The 17,661-nt window shown below is 47.8% G+C and overlaps 5 protein-coding genes across 5 annotated transcripts; 2 read left to right on the plus strand and 3 right to left on the minus strand.

The window, feature by feature from the left end:
* Positions 1-629: 629 nt before the first annotated feature.
* RhiXN_00966 (bZIP transcription factor) lies at positions 630-2,663 on the plus strand (the record flags this gene model as incomplete). The annotated part of the gene is made up of 5 exons (XM_043320785.1): positions 630-1,080; positions 1,132-1,277; positions 1,338-1,420; positions 1,475-2,483; positions 2,535-2,663. The coding sequence occupies 5 exons, from the start codon at positions 630-632 to the stop codon at positions 2,661-2,663; spliced, it is 1,818 nt and encodes a 605-aa protein (XP_043179797.1).
* A 352-nt stretch (positions 2,664-3,015) lies between these two features.
* On the minus strand, positions 3,016-6,121 carry RhiXN_00967 (arsenite-transporting ATPase; the record flags this gene model as incomplete). Its single annotated transcript, XM_043320786.1, has 13 exons — positions 3,016-3,203; positions 3,258-3,396; positions 3,471-3,732; positions 3,813-3,906; positions 3,962-4,100; positions 4,155-4,222; positions 4,286-4,303; positions 4,369-4,537; positions 4,753-4,989; positions 5,045-5,259; positions 5,310-5,799; positions 5,853-5,950; positions 6,007-6,121. The coding sequence occupies 13 exons, from the start codon at positions 6,119-6,121 to the stop codon at positions 3,016-3,018; spliced, it is 2,232 nt and encodes a 743-aa protein (XP_043179798.1).
* A 117-nt stretch (positions 6,122-6,238) lies between these two features.
* On the plus strand, positions 6,239-9,381 carry RhiXN_00968 (ATP-dependent DNA helicase II subunit 2, related protein; the record flags this gene model as incomplete). The annotated part of the gene is made up of 14 exons (XM_043320787.1): positions 6,239-6,259; positions 6,313-6,468; positions 6,518-6,767; positions 6,821-6,992; positions 7,041-7,101; positions 7,157-7,410; positions 7,467-7,692; positions 7,773-7,985; positions 8,046-8,224; positions 8,278-8,498; positions 8,559-9,022; positions 9,076-9,101; positions 9,155-9,317; positions 9,367-9,381. The coding sequence occupies 14 exons, from the start codon at positions 6,239-6,241 to the stop codon at positions 9,379-9,381; spliced, it is 2,421 nt and encodes an 806-aa protein (XP_043179799.1).
* Positions 9,382-9,558: 177 nt separating this feature from the next.
* RhiXN_00969 (6-phosphogluconate dehydrogenase) lies at positions 9,559-11,531 on the minus strand (the record flags this gene model as incomplete). Its single annotated transcript, XM_043320788.1, has 10 exons — positions 9,559-9,614; positions 9,674-9,983; positions 10,038-10,100; positions 10,156-10,367; positions 10,416-10,682; positions 10,730-10,895; positions 10,951-11,195; positions 11,251-11,353; positions 11,407-11,440; positions 11,518-11,531. 10 exons carry the CDS (start codon positions 11,529-11,531, stop codon positions 9,559-9,561), a joined length of 1,470 nt encoding a protein of 489 aa, XP_043179800.1.
* A 599-nt stretch (positions 11,532-12,130) lies between these two features.
* RhiXN_00970 (F-box-like protein) lies at positions 12,131-16,641 on the minus strand (the record flags this gene model as incomplete). Its single annotated transcript, XM_043320789.1, has 10 exons — positions 12,131-12,178; positions 12,231-12,244; positions 12,306-13,200; positions 13,258-13,943; positions 14,037-14,062; positions 14,699-14,724; positions 14,780-14,793; positions 14,849-15,752; positions 15,806-16,507; positions 16,558-16,641. 10 exons carry the CDS (start codon positions 16,639-16,641, stop codon positions 12,131-12,133), a joined length of 3,399 nt encoding a protein of 1,132 aa, XP_043179801.1.
* Positions 16,642-17,661: the final 1,020 nt, after the last annotated feature.

Raw genomic sequence — 17,661 nt, forward strand, 5'->3', positions numbered from 1 at the left:
TATTTATTCCAATTTATGATTGATATTGTTTATCTCCTGTCTGGAGCATTCTTTTTTCCCAATCTGGCCTAATTTGTAGCATGAGCCGCGGGATGTATGTATGCATCCATATGTGCTCGAGTTTATTCATTCGCTTGCAACGAAAAGTTCGAACTCAGCCCTGCTGATCTATTGTTTGGCCGCTCCACGGACACAACAACCGGCAATCTAGTCGCCACGCGTCGTCGGCATCCGGAAATAAATGACTCGGGAGTCACGTGCGCCTGCTTTAGTTGGCTGAGTAAGGCTCATGTCGCTTTGAAAGCGGTGGCAGAATATACCAGAATATGAGAGGAGGGGGGAGGAGGAAAGGAGTAGCAATGCAGTGAGGATTGGGAGCCTTTAATAGACTCCGCAAGTAAGGAATTCGGGAAATTCCCGGGATCAAGAGGGGGCGTGATATGGCTGTGGGTCCCCCATCGGGTCCTTGAAGGATCTGTAAGCCCAGACAAGAATCTGTAGCGGACCACCACCACCTATCCTCCGCCAACTCTCGCATATATCGTTTTCTGCTGCATCTCAGCATCTTTCTCTCTCGTTGACAGTCACTGGCTGATACTTGCATAAGTTCTATATTCTCCCCAATCCCAATGGCATTCGACGCACAGGCGCTATGGGACCTTACCAGCCCTATCACGATGCCGTCGATGAGTGACAACGACTTTCTTATGCTACTCGAGAAACAGATGCAAGCCGCACATCCTACCTCTGGGAACGCTACTACGGCGACCGCTGACGGCCAGCAGGGCTTTTCAAATATCAATCCCATGGTTGCCCCCTCCTCGGTCATGGCCCCACCGCCCGTTCCCGCTGACACAATGTCGCCCCCACTTACTGATGAATCAAGTCCCAGTCCTCCCGGCACCAACAACGATAGTACTGTCGGCGATGGCTCTAAGCGCAAGGCTTCCCGAGATGACTCTCAAGACGTCGAGGGCCAACCACGCAGCAAGGTCCAGCACAAGGCCAATGACGATAGCGTCAATTCACAAACTACAGGTAGCTCCTTGCTTCTTTCTGCGCTTGCTGCGGCTCTTGGCCGTCGCCTGCCGTGCATTTCGACTGCTTATTAACATTATATAATACACCTAGACGAGCCTACCAAGAAGCCCCCCGCTCGTCGCAAGAGTGGCGGAAACGCAAACGTTAGCGACGAAGGCCGTCTGGCCAAACGTAAAGAACAAAACCGAGCTGCTCAACGTGCATTCCGCGATCGGAAGGAGAAACATGTCCGAGATGTATGTCACCCCCCTTATCGCCTGATTGAAGTTCTCTGTCTAATATTGAAGCTTCAATAGCTCGAGGAAAAGATTCAGGAGCTCGAGCAAAAGTTCAACACCTCGGAGTCTGAAAACACTAACCTCAAGGATCTGCTTAAGAGGTATACACATTTTATCCCTGTGATGCTTGGCGGAATGCTCATATCCGATCACAGGCTACAAAACGAAAACATGATGCTCAAACAGTCCGCGTTCACTTTCGAGTTTGCCCCATCCGAAAAGTCGAGTAATCAGATGGCTACATCCCCGACGGCGAATACCACCAGTAGTTTATCGAGCTCTGGCACTAACCCCTTTACCTCACCGTCTCATTCACAGTCGAGTGCATCCCCGGAGTCGACAACAGCCAACTATGTCTCCAAGAGCCCTAACAACTCGCTCTTTTCCACCAACAACACGCCTTCACCCAACCTAAACGCCCGCTCTAGCTCTCAAGACAACGTCACCTTCAACTCGGCTGGGATAATGACATTCAGCAATCCCTCGACTGCTCAACCTACTCCTATAACTCCCGCATTGTCAGTGTCGTCGCCCGGGGCCGGCCCATCCTCGATCTCTCAGAACGCATTTAACCAGGGCTCCCTATTTACGTCATACCGCGACCCGTCGGCATCTTACAGCCTTGGTCATCCATTTGGCGACTTTAATGCCTTTGGCACTCCTTCCAACGGTGGGATTGCGGAAGACTTTGGGATGGATTTTGGCATAGATATGTCTAGTATCAGCAATCACGACCTAGGTGCTTTTGGACTCGGCAATGACTTTGACGATTTGTTCGGTGGACAGCTGGGCGCGCTTGACGGGACAAACTCCTATGGTGGGGTAGGATCCATAGGCAGCCCTTCGTCAGCGGGAGTGATGACCAGTGCACCAACGCCCCAAACCACGAGCACTTCGGCCGCACCTACCCCAGCATCTACCCAGCCCCCCTTGATCATCGATGGTTTACCCAGCGCAGGCGAATCGGCGCGTGTCGAGTGCTCGATAAAGGCGCCCTCTGCCAGCGACTGGAGGCGCTGTCCCAAGACAAAACAAGATTTTGTTGAATTGGTCCGGAGGGATAGCAGCAATCAGCCGAGCACTTTTGGTCCCCCTCTCACCAGTGATGACAAGGCACAAATCGAGCAAGATTGGCAACAGTTTACCCAGCGTCCCGAGTTGAAGGTAATTATTTCTGATGGAATCAAATGAGGCGTGGACTAACTATCCATAAAGGAACTCGACGTGGATCACCTGTGTTACGAACTTTTTGACAAGGCACAATGCACTGAACTTAAGACACGTATGAAGCAGTCGATGATGCGTATAGCCAAGGACATGGCCGGCGGACAAAATCCAGCTTAGTCTGCCATCCGTCTGTGACCACATTCGATTAGAATAGCCATGTGTATTTTCTGTCTTGCATCGAGTCTGTATCTTCACAATCTTGTGCTTTCGTTTCACATTTCTGTCTGGCCGGCTACTCCAGTTTGTAATCTAACATTCATGGATAGGTTGCTATGCAGCGGAGTATGGTTTATTTTGATTTAGTCAATAATGTATCATATTAGGTGTTCTTGCTCAATGCCATTGTCGCGTAAAAACCCGCACCTTTTTTAACAAACAGAACCAGTTCATATTCAAAAATCCAAGAATATACATGATACGTGTAACCGATAACCGATAAATCTACAGTATAAACCCCCTTGCCTTTTCTCTACTGGACGGGCACATAGGGTTCCACGAGCATCTTTGAGAATGACTTGAGTTTCTCAGGCCCTCTGACTTCTTCGGTCAGAAGTGGGAGGGTGATGATATGAAAGAATTCATCGTAAAGTTCATGCGCTTCGGCAAGATATTTTTGCTGCATATTGTATCGCACATTGCAGTGCTCGCAGTCCGATGCTATGTAATGTCGTTAGTGTTGAGGGTTCTATGCGTGGAACCGAGCCAACTCACTTTTCTTCGGGAAGAGCAATTGATTCACCACAATGTTATGCGTGTCAATACCATATGTGGTTAGCTCCTGGACAAGTCGCTCCGTCTCATAAAGCGACAAGAATTCAGAAATGCACACGCAGACAAACGTGGTTTTTTCCTACGATACGTGAGCAACTTCTTCCCTACCCTACTTGGCAACCACCATTGGGCACCACAAAAACAAGAACTCACAGGATCTTTAAATTGCTGGTTGACCTCGGTGATAATGGCCCTCATACCATCCAATTTGGCAAACATGTCTTCCTGCTGCCCTGCGCCCGGCCCGCCCATCATTGCGGATACCTGCTGGAGCATAGGTCCGAATCGACCGGACAGGGACGAAATTTTACCCAGTGCCTTTTCTAGAACGGAGGGGAAAGATAGGAAGCGGAGAGTGTGGCCCGTCGGTGCGGTATCGAAAACGATGACCGAGTATTCCATTGATTTGACGTGTCTATCATCCCGGAGCAATTAAATTAAGATGGAGGGGAGGAGTGAGTGAGTGAGTGGCAAGAGGGGCGATATTAGACTCACTTCATGATCTCCGCGAAACCCATCGCTTCGTCCACGCCCGGAATCGCGAACGCCAGGTCTTGCATCATGGAGCCCATTGCGCCCTGATTGTCCGCTGTTCGTGCAGAACGTGAATCGAGGAACCGAGCGCTTGGTTTAGATAAACTTACACTGTTCGATCATTTCTTGTATAGAACTTGTAGGGTCAAGTTCCATTGCGTACAGGTTGTCAAAGCCATTGACCTTGGTAGCCTCTTTAGAGAACTTTTGGCCGAATGCATCTGATAGATTATGGGCTGGATCGGTGGACTAGTGGTACTTGGTATCAATGTTCTGCAAAAAAAGTTTTTGGCTGGCACTTACGATTAAGAGTACCGACTCCCTAACTGCGGCCAACTGGATCGCAAGCGAGCAACTGGTGGTCGTCTTTCCTGAACGGAATGATATGTAAAGAAGTGGTCCCTTTTACCGATTCAGGAACTAAACATGCGTACCGACACCACCCTTTCCACCTATATAGCACCAAAAACGTGATGAGACACAGGAGTCATAGGGAAAGATACTCTGTTTCACGAACCGCAAAATATCCATTTCAACGTCTTTTGGTCCAGTACATTCTCTAATGTTGGGGGAAGTGTCTCAAGTTCTCCGGCCATGGTAGCTGCTCGAGTAAGGGAGGTGTGGTGGAAAGAGGTGTGTATGCAATGTGCACGTAGGCGCAGCCAGGGCTCGAAGAGACGTGTGTGCTTACGTAAACGCGTTTGAGTTTGGCCTCGAATGTGGGATGTTCTTCCAGGGGCTTCTAGATTAACGCTATGTAGCACTGTACACACAAAAATATGCGAAAAACGACAGCATGGATATGTGAACTAGGGACGTGTATATTACACAGCGTAAAAGCGTCACGACGATAGCATGCAACTGGGTCACCAGGCTTATTATGTTATCTACGGACACTCACGCTCCTCCGTTGCCCAGGTACTTCCGAAGAGGCACGAATCATTTTAGGCCCCGAATCTCCTTGTCCTTCATTCCATCCTGCACTCCCCCATTCTGGCGGCATTACGGCGTAGGGCGCATGATATGGGTAAGGCGGAGCCTGGTATTCCGGCTGGTGTGGTGGTGGTGCGGGGCGCATCCATGAAGCAGAGACGTTAATAAATAGGACTAGGAAAGCCAGTGTCGAGACGCTGAAACCCTGGGTGATCATGAATTGTTAATTAAATTAAGCAAATTGAATACAAGTCACATACCAGCGTCTTCCATGTGATTGGTTCTACAAATCCGTTTACCACTTCCGCTAATGTTTCTGCAGCGATGCGAGTACGCCCAACGATACTCGCATCCCGTTTCATGCATCTCGCCCATTCGTCACAGAATTGTTTCATGTGTGGTACTCTTTCATCTTCCTTCTCACACTTGTTGAGAGTAAACTGACTGGTGCACTGTGTGATTTGGGCGGCATTTTCTATGAATCAAGAGTGAGGATAGTTAAGATGGAGTAGAGTAGATACTCACCTCCCATGTAAACCGAAATATTGTCCTCAATATCACGACGAACGGTCACAATGATGATCACGAGAATATACAAGAAGCCAAGGATCAGTGAAGTGTTGAATATGACTCTCACGTATCCGAGGAGTATGTGAGGAGCATAGGGAGATGTAGCCTGAACTGGAGCACTTGGTGCATTGACATGCATCGTGTAGTGATTTGACAACATTCGAGGCCCAGCATACCTATCCTCCTCCGCTGATGCTTCAGACTCGCTTCCCTCGTCTACAGGTGCACTCGTAGCTCGTCTGGGACGCCTCCTTACTTGATAAGGTTGCTTTCGGGCCTTGACAACGGGCAAGGGGGCAAGTGTACCTTCATCCAACTCTGACCCATAATTGGTAACCTGCGCCTTTTGAGGGCTGCTTGGGGCCGATTTTATTTTTTTCGGAGAGGATGGATCGATGCTCTCCATAGTAACGTCTGCGATCTCTGGCTCAGGCATCGCATTGGACTTTGTCGGCTGTTAGGAACAGGCATGCAGAACGTAGCGCTTGGCTCTCTTACCCGTGGATTCCAGCTACCAGCTGCACCAGCAAATCCTCCGGCAAACGAAGGCTGGTTGTATCCAGGTTGTGGTGTGGGGAAAGAGGGGCTCCGTGAGCCTAGTCTTCAATGTTATTACTTACAACGGGTACATGATAGAATTAGCGACACGTACTGGATGCTATTGATGTTACAAATGGACTACCTGGAGCATAAACGTTACGATCGGCGCTGTCATAGGTATAGTCCATGGGAGCCTCTTTGCTCCTACGTTCAAAAGGTCGCGGCATGATGTAGTTGAACGAGGCGCAAAGAGTAGGATGCGGTAAGCGAGCCAATGTCACGTGATATGCAGGAGAGCGCGTCGGACAAGCATCGCGGTCCATCCTCTGTAAATAACTACCACCATGCCGACTGACCGCGCCGGGGTAAGCCACCTTAACCAAAACATATCCATGTATATTAAATGGTATCAAATTAGTATACCGTCACGATGTTTGTCGTGGACGTGTCTCCATCCATGGAGACTATGCGGACGGTATTCCTCGAGCCTGCGGAAGACGGAACCGAAAGAACCAAAGAGGTGACTCATTTAGAATGGTCACTACAGTATGTGATGCTCAAGGTTCAGGAAATGGTACGCATGGAGGAATAAATATCTTTCTGCATTGACGATGAGCAACCAGATACACAATGGACGCAAAACAGACCAGTGTGGTGTTATCTTGTTTGGGACAGAAGGTTATAAACAACGCTACTCTTACCCAAAAACATTCTCATACGGTATCCCAAATCTAGAAACCAATAACGTCGTGGAAGATGCACATCCCGGGGAAGGATACACAAATATTATCGAGTACATTCCGATTGCTCACCCCACACCTGCCACATTAAGCAAGATAGCGGCAATTTCCCCGTCTACTCATTTTGGTGACCGTGAGTTCTAATTCTATAGACAAGGTTCCTGGCTCAGCGTTTACTCGTTTCAGCCATCAACGGGATTATCGTAGCAATCCAAACACAGTCTGAATACCTCGTCAGGAAACCCAGTTGGACACGACGAATGGTGCTTGTAACGGATGGAGAAACGCCGCTGGAAATCGAAGACTGGGATGCTACAGTCGACAAAATCAACGAACTTGCCATCAATACAACGATTGTGTGAGTTTCAACCGCAGTTATCCTGAATAGTAGCTAATCCTAGAGAAGTGGCGTCGACTTCGATGATGAAGACTTCCCCTTTGTCGAGCCTGACAAGTCACCGATTAAGGTAGGTGCTCATCTGTGTTAATATCCGCGTGATGGTATTCAGCAAAGTGGATTAGCGAGTCAACGAGAACTTCTGGGCTCAATTCATTGAGCGTGTCGAGAATGGCCAAATGGGAACTTGTGCATACGCCCTTCATGAAACCTCTCGGCCTGAACCCAGGCCCACAAAGTCGGCCATGAGCAACAATATATTCCGCATTGGAGATCCTGAATCGGCACAGGAGCAGGCCATTGAAATTGCTGTCAAGACGAGCAAGGCCACTGCTTTGGTTCGACCACACTCCATGAAGAAATTTACCAAGAGAGAAGTGTAGCTCCTACTCAAGGACGGTCAACCCAAGCTGGCACAGGATTTGATGACTATAGGCAATATGCCGAGCTCAAAAGACGGACCGAATTTATTGTAAGGTTGCCAAAAAGCGGTAACAAAGAAGAGGGCGAAGATGATGAGGAAGGGGAGGAAGGAAAGCAAGAGTTCCAGGAAGAATCAGTAGACGGAGAAACCCTCGTCAAGGCCTTTAAATATGGTTCCACTTGGGTCCCCTGTGAAGAAGGTCATTTCGAAGGGCTACACACACGGAAGGGAATCGAAGTACATGGGTTTATTCCGGAGTCCAAGGCAAGTATCCATTCTCTAGTTCCGCCATCCATAGACTAACGCAATGCATTTAGTACCGAAGGCATTTCAGCATGGGTGAAGTCCAGTACATATACGCGGATGTCGGCTCTTCCCGCGCGCAAGTTGCATTCTCCAGTATCGTGCATGCAATGTTCAAACAGGGTCTCATGGCACTTGTGCGCTGGGTCAATCGCGATGATTCTGACCCAAAGATGGGTGTATGCAAGGCCGAGCCAGGAGAGGTAGATTATATGATGTGGGTGCAGGTGAGTACTGATACGACTTTTAGCTGATTGAATTTGACTGTTCGCAATTTTCATCCACAGGTTCCTTTTGCCGAAGATATTAGACACTATAGCTTTCCTTCACTGGAACGATATGTATCAAAGAAAGGCGAGCTATTGACAGAGCATCCCTACATTCCAACAGACGATATGAGGGCCGCCATGGACAGTTGGGTGGATGGCATGGATCTTACAGACGCGGGTCCCAAAGATGAGAACGGGTGCGCCAGTTCCGATTTCTTATAATTGGAGCAAGACTGATACCTTTAATCAGTGTCCGAACAGAGTGGTTCGATCTCACACAGTCGTTCAACCCTGCCGTTCATCGTATCAAACAAGCACTCTTCCATGGAGCTGTCGTTCCTGACCTCAAAGCCGAACCAGTCCCCCCTCCTCATCCCGAAGTCACGAAGTATATGGACTCACCAAAGCGAGTGCTCAGGCGTTCGAAATTAGACTTGGAAGAGTGTATACAATTATTCAACGTTAAAGAAGGTTTGTCACCACCATCTCGTGATGCACTTGCATTTGGTTAAATCTCTTCGAATACTCTAGTTCCTCCAAAGATACCGAGGAAGAAAGAGCAGAAAGCCATCCCGGTAGCCACCGATAACATCGACGTGGATATAGAGGATATTCTTGGCCCAGCTGTCACCAAATCAACACCTGCACCAACTCAGGCTCAACCCAGGTCTAAACGTGCAACTGCTCCCGAAAAACAGCCTTCTCGAAAACCCGATCGGTCACTACCGTCTCCTACGCCTTCCTTTGCAGAGCTACCAAGTGCCTTTCATTCCACTCCCAAGCCCGATGCTAGGCCCAACCCGAACAGAATCATTAGCAATTCACGCCCACTTGCAGACTTCAAAAAGAATATCGAGGCTCAGGGAGATCTCGTTAGCAAAGCTGTCGAAGACATGTGTGCAGTCATACCCGAGATTGTGGGATCTTCTTTTAGCACGCAGAGGTATGGTGAAGCTCTGGAATGTATGCAAGCTCTCCGGGAAGTGGCACTTAAAGTAAGGCTCCGGTTTTATTTCATCCATGGATCAACTGAATAATTATGCGGTAGGAAGACGAAATCGACGCTTGGAATGGGTAAGAGGTTTAAAAGAGTGACTGTATGCACTTACTTATCATTGTACGAACAGTTTTTTACGGAAGTTAAAGGCATTATGCAAGTCCCCTACATCCCGGAATAAGGATTTTTGGCAACATGTTCAAAAAATTGGGCGTGAAATAAGCCTAATCAGCGACACCGAGGCAGAAGAAAACGAAGGAATGAGCGACGTGACAGATCGAGCTGCAGCTCAAGTGAGTAAACGTCTATCATCCACTTGTTTTTGACCGGATGCGAACTGAGTACCTCCCTGAATAGTTTATAAAGACCTAGCACCCACATTAGGCTTTATTTTTATCTATTACACTAAATTATACCTAACCTGCACACAGCTTGTTAATTAGAGTATATAAATTCATTGGTAGTTTTCTTTTCATGAGTACACATGGACAGACTAAAAACTGACCGCAAATAAAGAAAAAATACAATGAGAAATTATGCAATGTAAGTCGATGCAGAAACGTTTCCACCGCGGCCAGTCCAGTTGATGTCTGGGCAACGCAAATCGTAAGCCAAGGTGAGACCCATCAACAAAAGGATATTAACTTACGGATATCCTTGCCCTCGGGTAGACGCTCGTTCTCCTTTCCGGGCAAGACACGGAAAGTGTGCGCACCAAAGTAGTCGCGCTGGGCCTGGAGGATGTTGGCCGAAACGACCTCGGAGCGGTAGCCATCGAAGAAAGCGAGCGCAGTGCTGAACGCCGGAGTAGGAATACCCCAGAGGGTAGCCTGTGCGTTGACTCGTCGCCAGCCGGGCTGGGCATTGTGGATAGCCTTCTTGAAGAAGTCATCGAACAGGAGGGACTCGAGTTCGTGGTTCTTCTCATATGCCTTAGTGATATCGTTCAAGAAGACCGACTACCAAATCGAGATTAACCCGGAGAAACCCTCATCGAGAGTACACAACCTTACCTTGATGATGCAACCGCCACGCCAGATACGGGCGATGCCGGCGTAGTTGAGATCCCATTCGAGCTAGATCAAGAAACTATTTTCAGCACATGTCAGGTTTGATTATTACGGTACCAACCTCCTTGGCAGTTTGACGCATCAACATGAATCCCTGGGTGTAGGAAATGATCTTGCTGGCGTACAAGGCCTGTTCAAGGTCGTCGATGAATTGTTGCTTGTCGCCACGGAACTCCTCGCGAACGGGGCCGTTCAAGACCTTGGAGGCACGAGTACGTTCGTCCTTGATCGCAGACAAGCATCGGGCAAAGACCGCCTCACCGATGAGGGTGACTAAACAAATTTAGTATCCAACCCTTCTTGACTCCATCATTAACCTACCAGGAATACCAGCGTCAAGAGCGTTGACGGCAGTCCACTTGCCAGTACCCTTTTGTCCGGCCTTGTCGAGGATCTTGGTAACCATGGGTTCACCATCCTCGTCCTTGAACTTGAGAATGTTGGTGGTGATCTCGATCAAGAAGGAATCAAGGACGCCCTTGTTCCATTTCTCGAAAATGCCGGCAATCTCATCTTCAGGAAGACCGAGACCGCGCTTGAGGATGTCATAGGCCTCGGCGATGAGTTGCATGTCACCATACTCAATACCTGATCAAGAGTTAGATGATGAAATAAACCAATGACATAATGTTTACCGTTGTGAACCATCTTGACGTAGTGACCAGCACCAGTAGGACCCATCCAGTCGCAGCACGGGTCGGGTCCAACCTGAGCGGCGGTCTTTTGGAAGATCTCCTTGATCGCGGGCCAGGCAGCTTCATTGCCACCAGGCATCAAGCTAGGTCCGTGGCTGATAAAATGCTGTTAGAAAAGCTTATTTGGGTTTATATATGCGCTTACCGAGCGCCCTCTTCACCACCAGAGACACCAGAGCCGACGAACAAGAGGCCCTTGGCTCGAGGTCCTTGGCGCGGCGGATAGAGTCAGGGTAGTAAGAGTTTCCTCCGTCAATGATAATATCGCCTTGTTCAAGGTGGGGGCTGAGCTGCTCGATGAAGGCATCGACAGCAACACCAGCCTTGACAAGGAGAATGATCTTGCGGGGGCGCTTGAGCTTGGCCACAAGTTCCTCGATCGAGTAAGCGCCAACAATGTTGGTGCCTAAATGCGCGTTTCTCAGTTCCTTTCAAAGCTCAAATAAAGTACTTTGACCTACCCTTGGCCTCATTTTGCAAGAAGTCATCGACCTTGGAGGTGGTACGGTTGTAGGCGACAACGGTGAAGCCCTTGTCGTTCATGTTCAAGATCAAGTTTTGACCCTATTCAGAATATCAGCAAGCATTCAACCAGACATGGCAGCTCATGTACACACCATGACAGCCAAACCGATGAGACCAATATCGCCACTAGGAAAGAGAGCATATGAGTTGAGAGCGCGTCAATGGACTCGAGTAGGGTCCAGAATGATGTGATGTCTACTTACACTGGGGCAGCCATTGTTGTGTGGTTTAATATGGATCGGAGTCGTTGGTTCGTGGTAAAGATAGTCTGACAGGACAGACGGGAGACGATGGGACCTGTCGGGCGCAGAGCGATCGATTTTGAGCGCACCAGTCCGTTCCCACGGCTCCATCCGCCCGGAATCAATTCCTTCCCACGGCCCGCGCCTCCGCATCTTGTCTCATATCCCCAGGCATCTCGTCTTGACTCAGGATAAATAATCCATATTCTTACTTTGCCACTGCCTTTGTAAGGGACTATCTACCCTTATATCAGGCTTCTATTGCGGGAGGCGAGGTACATAACGGGCGTTACTATCTCACGCTCAGAGCTACTATGAAAGCATTCTATCTTCTTGCGCATACAGCATTCAGCTGCAGACTATACCCCACAGCCTCACTGAGAACATGCACTCTCGGCAGTGACGTACCGAAGCATGTTCTCGATCATGCGCCGATAACCTCACCTCAGTCGAATGAAAATCCTTGATTCTTTAACCACTTGCAACATCTTGACCATAATCTCTGAACGAACATATTGATAGTATCTATGGCTGCACGCATCGTACAACTAAAATAAACATTGTGGTTGTCGAACTAGTTGAACGAATATACTATCAACGATGATTCTCGCCCGCGCCTTTGCTACATGGAAGGGTCAGTGTTGTGCTCATTCTATACACAAAACAGTAAATACCTGGGCCATTAAAACTAGGTGAAACATTGAAAAGTCAGCAAAGTACTGCGCACAAGAGGTGCGGTGTCGACTCACTGTGTTCATCATCTACCATTACATAGTAGTGCTGATCCAGCCTCTCATTGATCAAGGTCTTGCGTAATGCAAAAGGTGTGTCGGCAGCATGTTCGCCTTCAACAAATGTATTCCGAAGAGAAGGCCCATCACTCCAGGTACCTAATACTGTATCCGTCTTGGGATAGAATATCTCGATCTCCGATTCGGTCAATAAGATTTCACGCTTGTTTCGAATAGGATCGAAATCGAAAAGGCAGAGAGATGAGCGCCTACGCAGTAGGGCGGCAGTTATTTCGTTCAAATCGCTATCGTCGTCGGTATGGTCAAGACCGACGCTAACGACGCGTTGCCCATATACATAACACTCATTTCCTGTGTACAATAGGTCAGTGTCCACCCAAGAAGTCCCTTTCACCCAATTCTCCCATGGGATGTTGAGCACCGGTTTGTCTGTAGGCCCCTCAAGTAAATGCGTGACGGCATCAATAAGATCCGTAAATTGGATGTAGAGAGTGCTCTCCATCTCGTCAATTGGGATTACTCCAGGTGATTTCATCTTCAAACAAAGAACTCGACTTTCAGGTGCCAAATCGAACAGTTTAGGACGACTATCATGCCGGGTAGCTGATCGGAAAGAGGGTCCAGGTGCAGGGTCACACCGGCATGACAACCCTTGAAGGTAAAGGAAAGGACTGCTCGAATCTGGGAGTTCAAAAGTCGCAATTTGACGAGCCCCTTCAGCTGGATTATCGTCATTGGGTTCGTTAAACGTAAAGACCGCCATTTTTCCATGCGTCCTGGGATGAAGTAGCCCAACACCGCCCGTGGACACAACTTCGAGATACGGAATTAGTATCAGTTGATCAGAAAGGAACGTAAAAGTTTTGGCTCCAGGTTTCCATGGCTCGATGTACTTGTACCGGTGTAATCAGGTTGCTTGGGTCGTGAACACATGCAGGCTTCCACTTACTGTAACGTCTTTCCCAGTAGTCCAATCCCAAACCCTCAACTTGAATTTATCCGACCCAGAGGCATTAGTAACCAAAAATTGTACAGCCAAGTACCTCCCGACTATTTGGAAATAAAAGGAAGAGGTGGTGCGTCTGTATGAAGGAGTACTATAGTTAATCGTCGGTCGTGCTGCGTCTGGGTGTGGTTCATTGGTCCCAAGGGTCCGCAAGTGAATCGTAAAATGGTGTGTTCGATCAGGTTCACCCTCGTTGATTCCGGCTGAGTTTGGATAGAGAACGGTTTGGTTGGACTCGAGTAGGACAAGCAAGTCATATTCGGGTTGCATAACAAAATCCCTCGTGTCTACGCCAAGATCGTCAAACGACCATTGCTTCCATGGGATATCCTTGTTGACCGAAGGGATCTGATAGAGGTCTAGCCGACGAGTGTATTGTCCGCCAGGAAAAGAAGATCCTTGTGCATAAACACCCCCACAATAGTCGTATGTTGAAGTATCACCGTTGGGATTTCTCTTTTTGAGTGGGTAGACATCGACTTGTGTCCACGAGGTGCTCTTCCATCTTTTTTGATGTTGCTTGAGAAGCTGTACTTTCTCGGTACTCAGGAGGTCGCGGCGAGGATTACCAGGAGCTACATAGCCGAAGGAATACAGTTCAATGAGATATTGGAGTTCGGCCGAATCGTCTATAAGGCGTTTGAATAGTTGGCACACCTGTCCGTTCAAAGCAATATATTTAAGAGCGCGCAGTTATGATGAGCGGATTGGTTATGACTCACCTGATACCACTTCAACAAATCCTTCGCTGGTGTGCGCACAAAGATACAAAGTATAATCTCCTTGGGGAGACCCAGAAACAGGGAAGTAGTCATTTCCCAATTTGCGTTACAGATACAAGTGCAGTCGTGTCGAGGTCCAATACTCCGGTTCTGTGTTTGCTTGATGGAAGGTGCTCGCGCATGGACCAGGCAATGTCGTCCCTTGTGTTCAAGTGGCACACCAAATCAATGATGTTACGGGTGTAATATTTCATCGTGTTACATCATCTCCGGGTCTTTGATTAGACATACGCACACCTAGTCATGATTCAAACCTTGGGGTAATCGACCAGCCAACTAAGCCTTGGATGAATTCGAAAAGTTTTGCAGCATCACGGCAGAGTACTGTCTGGGAGCTATACGTAATATTCTTATGCATACGGGGAATGTGGAGAATGCCAATCCCAGGTTTCACTTTTATCTATATCGGATGTCGAGATGAACCACAGCCATATACAACAATGGGTCGTTTAACCCATCATTTTACAATCGACCATTGTGGTCTCCACAAAGATGATATAACACGCTAGATTTTACAGTCTATAAGAACGACAACCGTGAATTCACCTTTCAAAACCCCAGCCAACGACACACAATCCTAATTGAATGTATAAACTACTAACGATGATTTGCGTCCCCCCAGGTCCTGCTGTAGAATTCAGCGTTAGCCAGCATCACACCTATAGGGTCGTTGTCGTACTTACCAACACAATGACAACTAAATGGGAGGAAGATATCAGGGTACCGATACAAGCACGGATATACAGACTCACCGTGTTCTTCGTCGATCATGACATAGCAATAGGGAGAATGGAACTCTTCATTGATCAATGTTGAACGCACAGAAAAGAGTCTATCCGCTTTTGTCTCTCCAGCCAGGAATAAATTCCTCATCAACTTTGTCTCTTCCGCTGGAATATCCCATGCGCTCTCGGCCTTGGGATCGCTTATCCTGACCCCGCGCCGAACTTGCCGAGACGCCTGTTTTACTCGTACCGGGTCAAAATCGAATATGACAAGTGAATGGATTCTAGTCGTCTCTTCTTCAGCGTCTTCAGCAATGTTTTCATTTCTGGCGTAGACAAGGCCAACAGTGCGTTGGCCATGTACATAGCACTGATTTCCTGTGTAGATTTGACCAATATCCACCCAGGAGGCCTTATTTCCCCAGTCTTTCCATGGGATTGTTACCACGGTACTCTCTTGAGTGCTTTTGTCGAGGATGTCCATGACCATATCCACGAGGTCCGCGCATGAGATGTACAGCATACTCTTGGTTCTCGTTCTTCCCCCCGTGTTGACTCTGATATTTAGAGCTTCCATAGCCACACAAAGTACTCGATTATTAGACGCTAAGTCATATATTTTTGGACGCCCGACATAAGGGACGGCTATTTGAGCGGAAGGGGAAGGCGGAGGGTCACACCGGCATGAAAACCTAGATATGATAAACCGAGTTCCCGTCACCTCTGGAACCTCTGGAAGATAGAGCGAAGCAATTAGTTGGGCTGGTTGAGCGATAGCATCATCTGTTGAGGGTTCGTCGAATTTGTAGATATCCAAATGGGCTTGGTGCCTCAACCCTCCATCGGTGAAGGTGACGGGACATGGTATTAGAATCAACTGATCGGATAGAAAAGTGAAGGATTCAGCTCCATCTATCGATGTCCCTATATACTACTGGTAGATAAGATAGACCGAACTCGCTCGTGTTAATTGGCGCAACTCACCGAGATGAGCTTCCCAGTTGTCCAGTCCCATATTTTCAGCTCATAGGAACGAGTCCCACGCCAAGCCAGTACTTGAAAAAAGACAGAAATGTATCTCCCTACCACCTGGGCATAAAAGGAGCACATGGATTGCATGTAAGACGGTAGTTGGCACTCAAGTATAGGGCACGCAGCAGCTGGGTGGGGCTGGCCGGTCTCAAGAGAGCGTAGGTGTATTTTGATATGTTGCAAGGCATCGGGAGAGTCCTCGGTAGTCTCGTGGTCACTTATAGGCTCTCCAGCCTCAAGCAAAACAAGTAGGTCATAGTCGGTTTGTAGTACAAAATCTCGTACGTCAACTCCTATATCAGGATGTGTCCACTCTCTCCATTCGCTATTTTTGTTGACCGAAGGTAGCTGGTAGACATCTAAGCGGCGGGTGTAGTCGCCCATTCCAGGAAGAGACGACCCTCGCACATAGTAGCCTCCGTGGAAGTCGTATGTCATACTGCGAGATTCGAGATCCCTGAGCTTGTACATGTCCACTCTCGTATGCGTGTCACTTCCCCACTTATCCTGATGCTGATTTAGAACGAACACCATTTCTTTATAAGAGAGGTCGAGGCGAAGGCTCCCAGGTGGAACATAACCAAGAGAATCAAGTTTGATTAAGTATTGGAACTCGGCTAAAGGTTCGATAATTTGCCGAAATAAACGGCAAACCTAAAGTTGTATGAGAGAGCCAATGTAAGTGGACGACGAGCTCTACACACCATTCCGCATCGTATGATATCCGGTGGTTCTGCGAGAGCAAGTATACGAATAATAATCTCACTTGGCAACGAGAGTAATTTCATGCTTATTTCCCAATGCTTTGGTATCTGGACTCTTGAGCCACGGTTCGATGGGCTAGATGTTATTTTCGCTGGAACTGAGGATAAGAAGACGACCAATTGACACGAGGGCTGAATTACAAATTCCCATGTAATTATGTAAACGTTAACTAGATGCATGCAATCATTGCAGCGTATGCCGTCCGTAATACGTGGTAAGGAAATACGAAACATTGTTTAAATAATAGGGAGTGTTATATTGACTCGATTTTCATTTTTAGTCACTTAATCGTCTATAAATATGTGTATATGCGCTTTTCATATCTCACTGGAACAGCCTTGGAGCACAGCGAATGAGATGTATATTGTCAAGTTACCTATGCAATCGATCGAAAACAGGGCACGAGGAAAGACCTCCATTAGTCGATATACTTTTCGAGTTCTGACCTCTTTGTTTCACCACTGCTACCCTTACTCTTCTCAAGTGTGTCAGTGAAAATCTATTAATAACTGACGAGGAGTTTAAGCCTAATTTTTTGGAAGAATTATTTATTACTCCCAATGAGCCCACAGTGCTATTTACTGGTTTGATTAATAATAGGAGATCTTTTGTTTCACAATATTGGCGCGTCGGAGGATTTTATAAAGATCTATCGCGTCTTCCATCGGTCGGCCCCAATAATGAGTGCACTACGACCGTCTAGAATTGTTGAGCGGACAAACGGGACGAAAAGACGGGGACATTCGATCGAAGTATAGTCCAAAGGATCAAAAAGAATCGAGTTGGCTCATGACACATGTCTAGTTTATCCAGGGGTCCGTGAAGTCCAGAGGGGGTAGGCTCGAGCGCTCGGATAAGAACGCGAGAGATACAACGCCGCCCCTCCGGCACAGAAGTCCGAATAAATACGCCAGCAACGGACCTTCTCTTGACCTCAAACTGAATTTATGAAAAAAATCCGCCATAGATTGCTGCTTGGTGACCTAGCTCTGAACTACTGGGTAGGAAATCGAGTTGGTGTTTGTATGTAAGATTATGACAGC

This window comes from Rhizoctonia solani, chromosome 4 (genome assembly GCF_016906535.1).
Source record: "Rhizoctonia solani chromosome 4, complete sequence".
In the NCBI taxonomy this organism is placed as follows: Eukaryota; Fungi; Basidiomycota; class Agaricomycetes; order Cantharellales; family Ceratobasidiaceae; genus Rhizoctonia; species Rhizoctonia solani.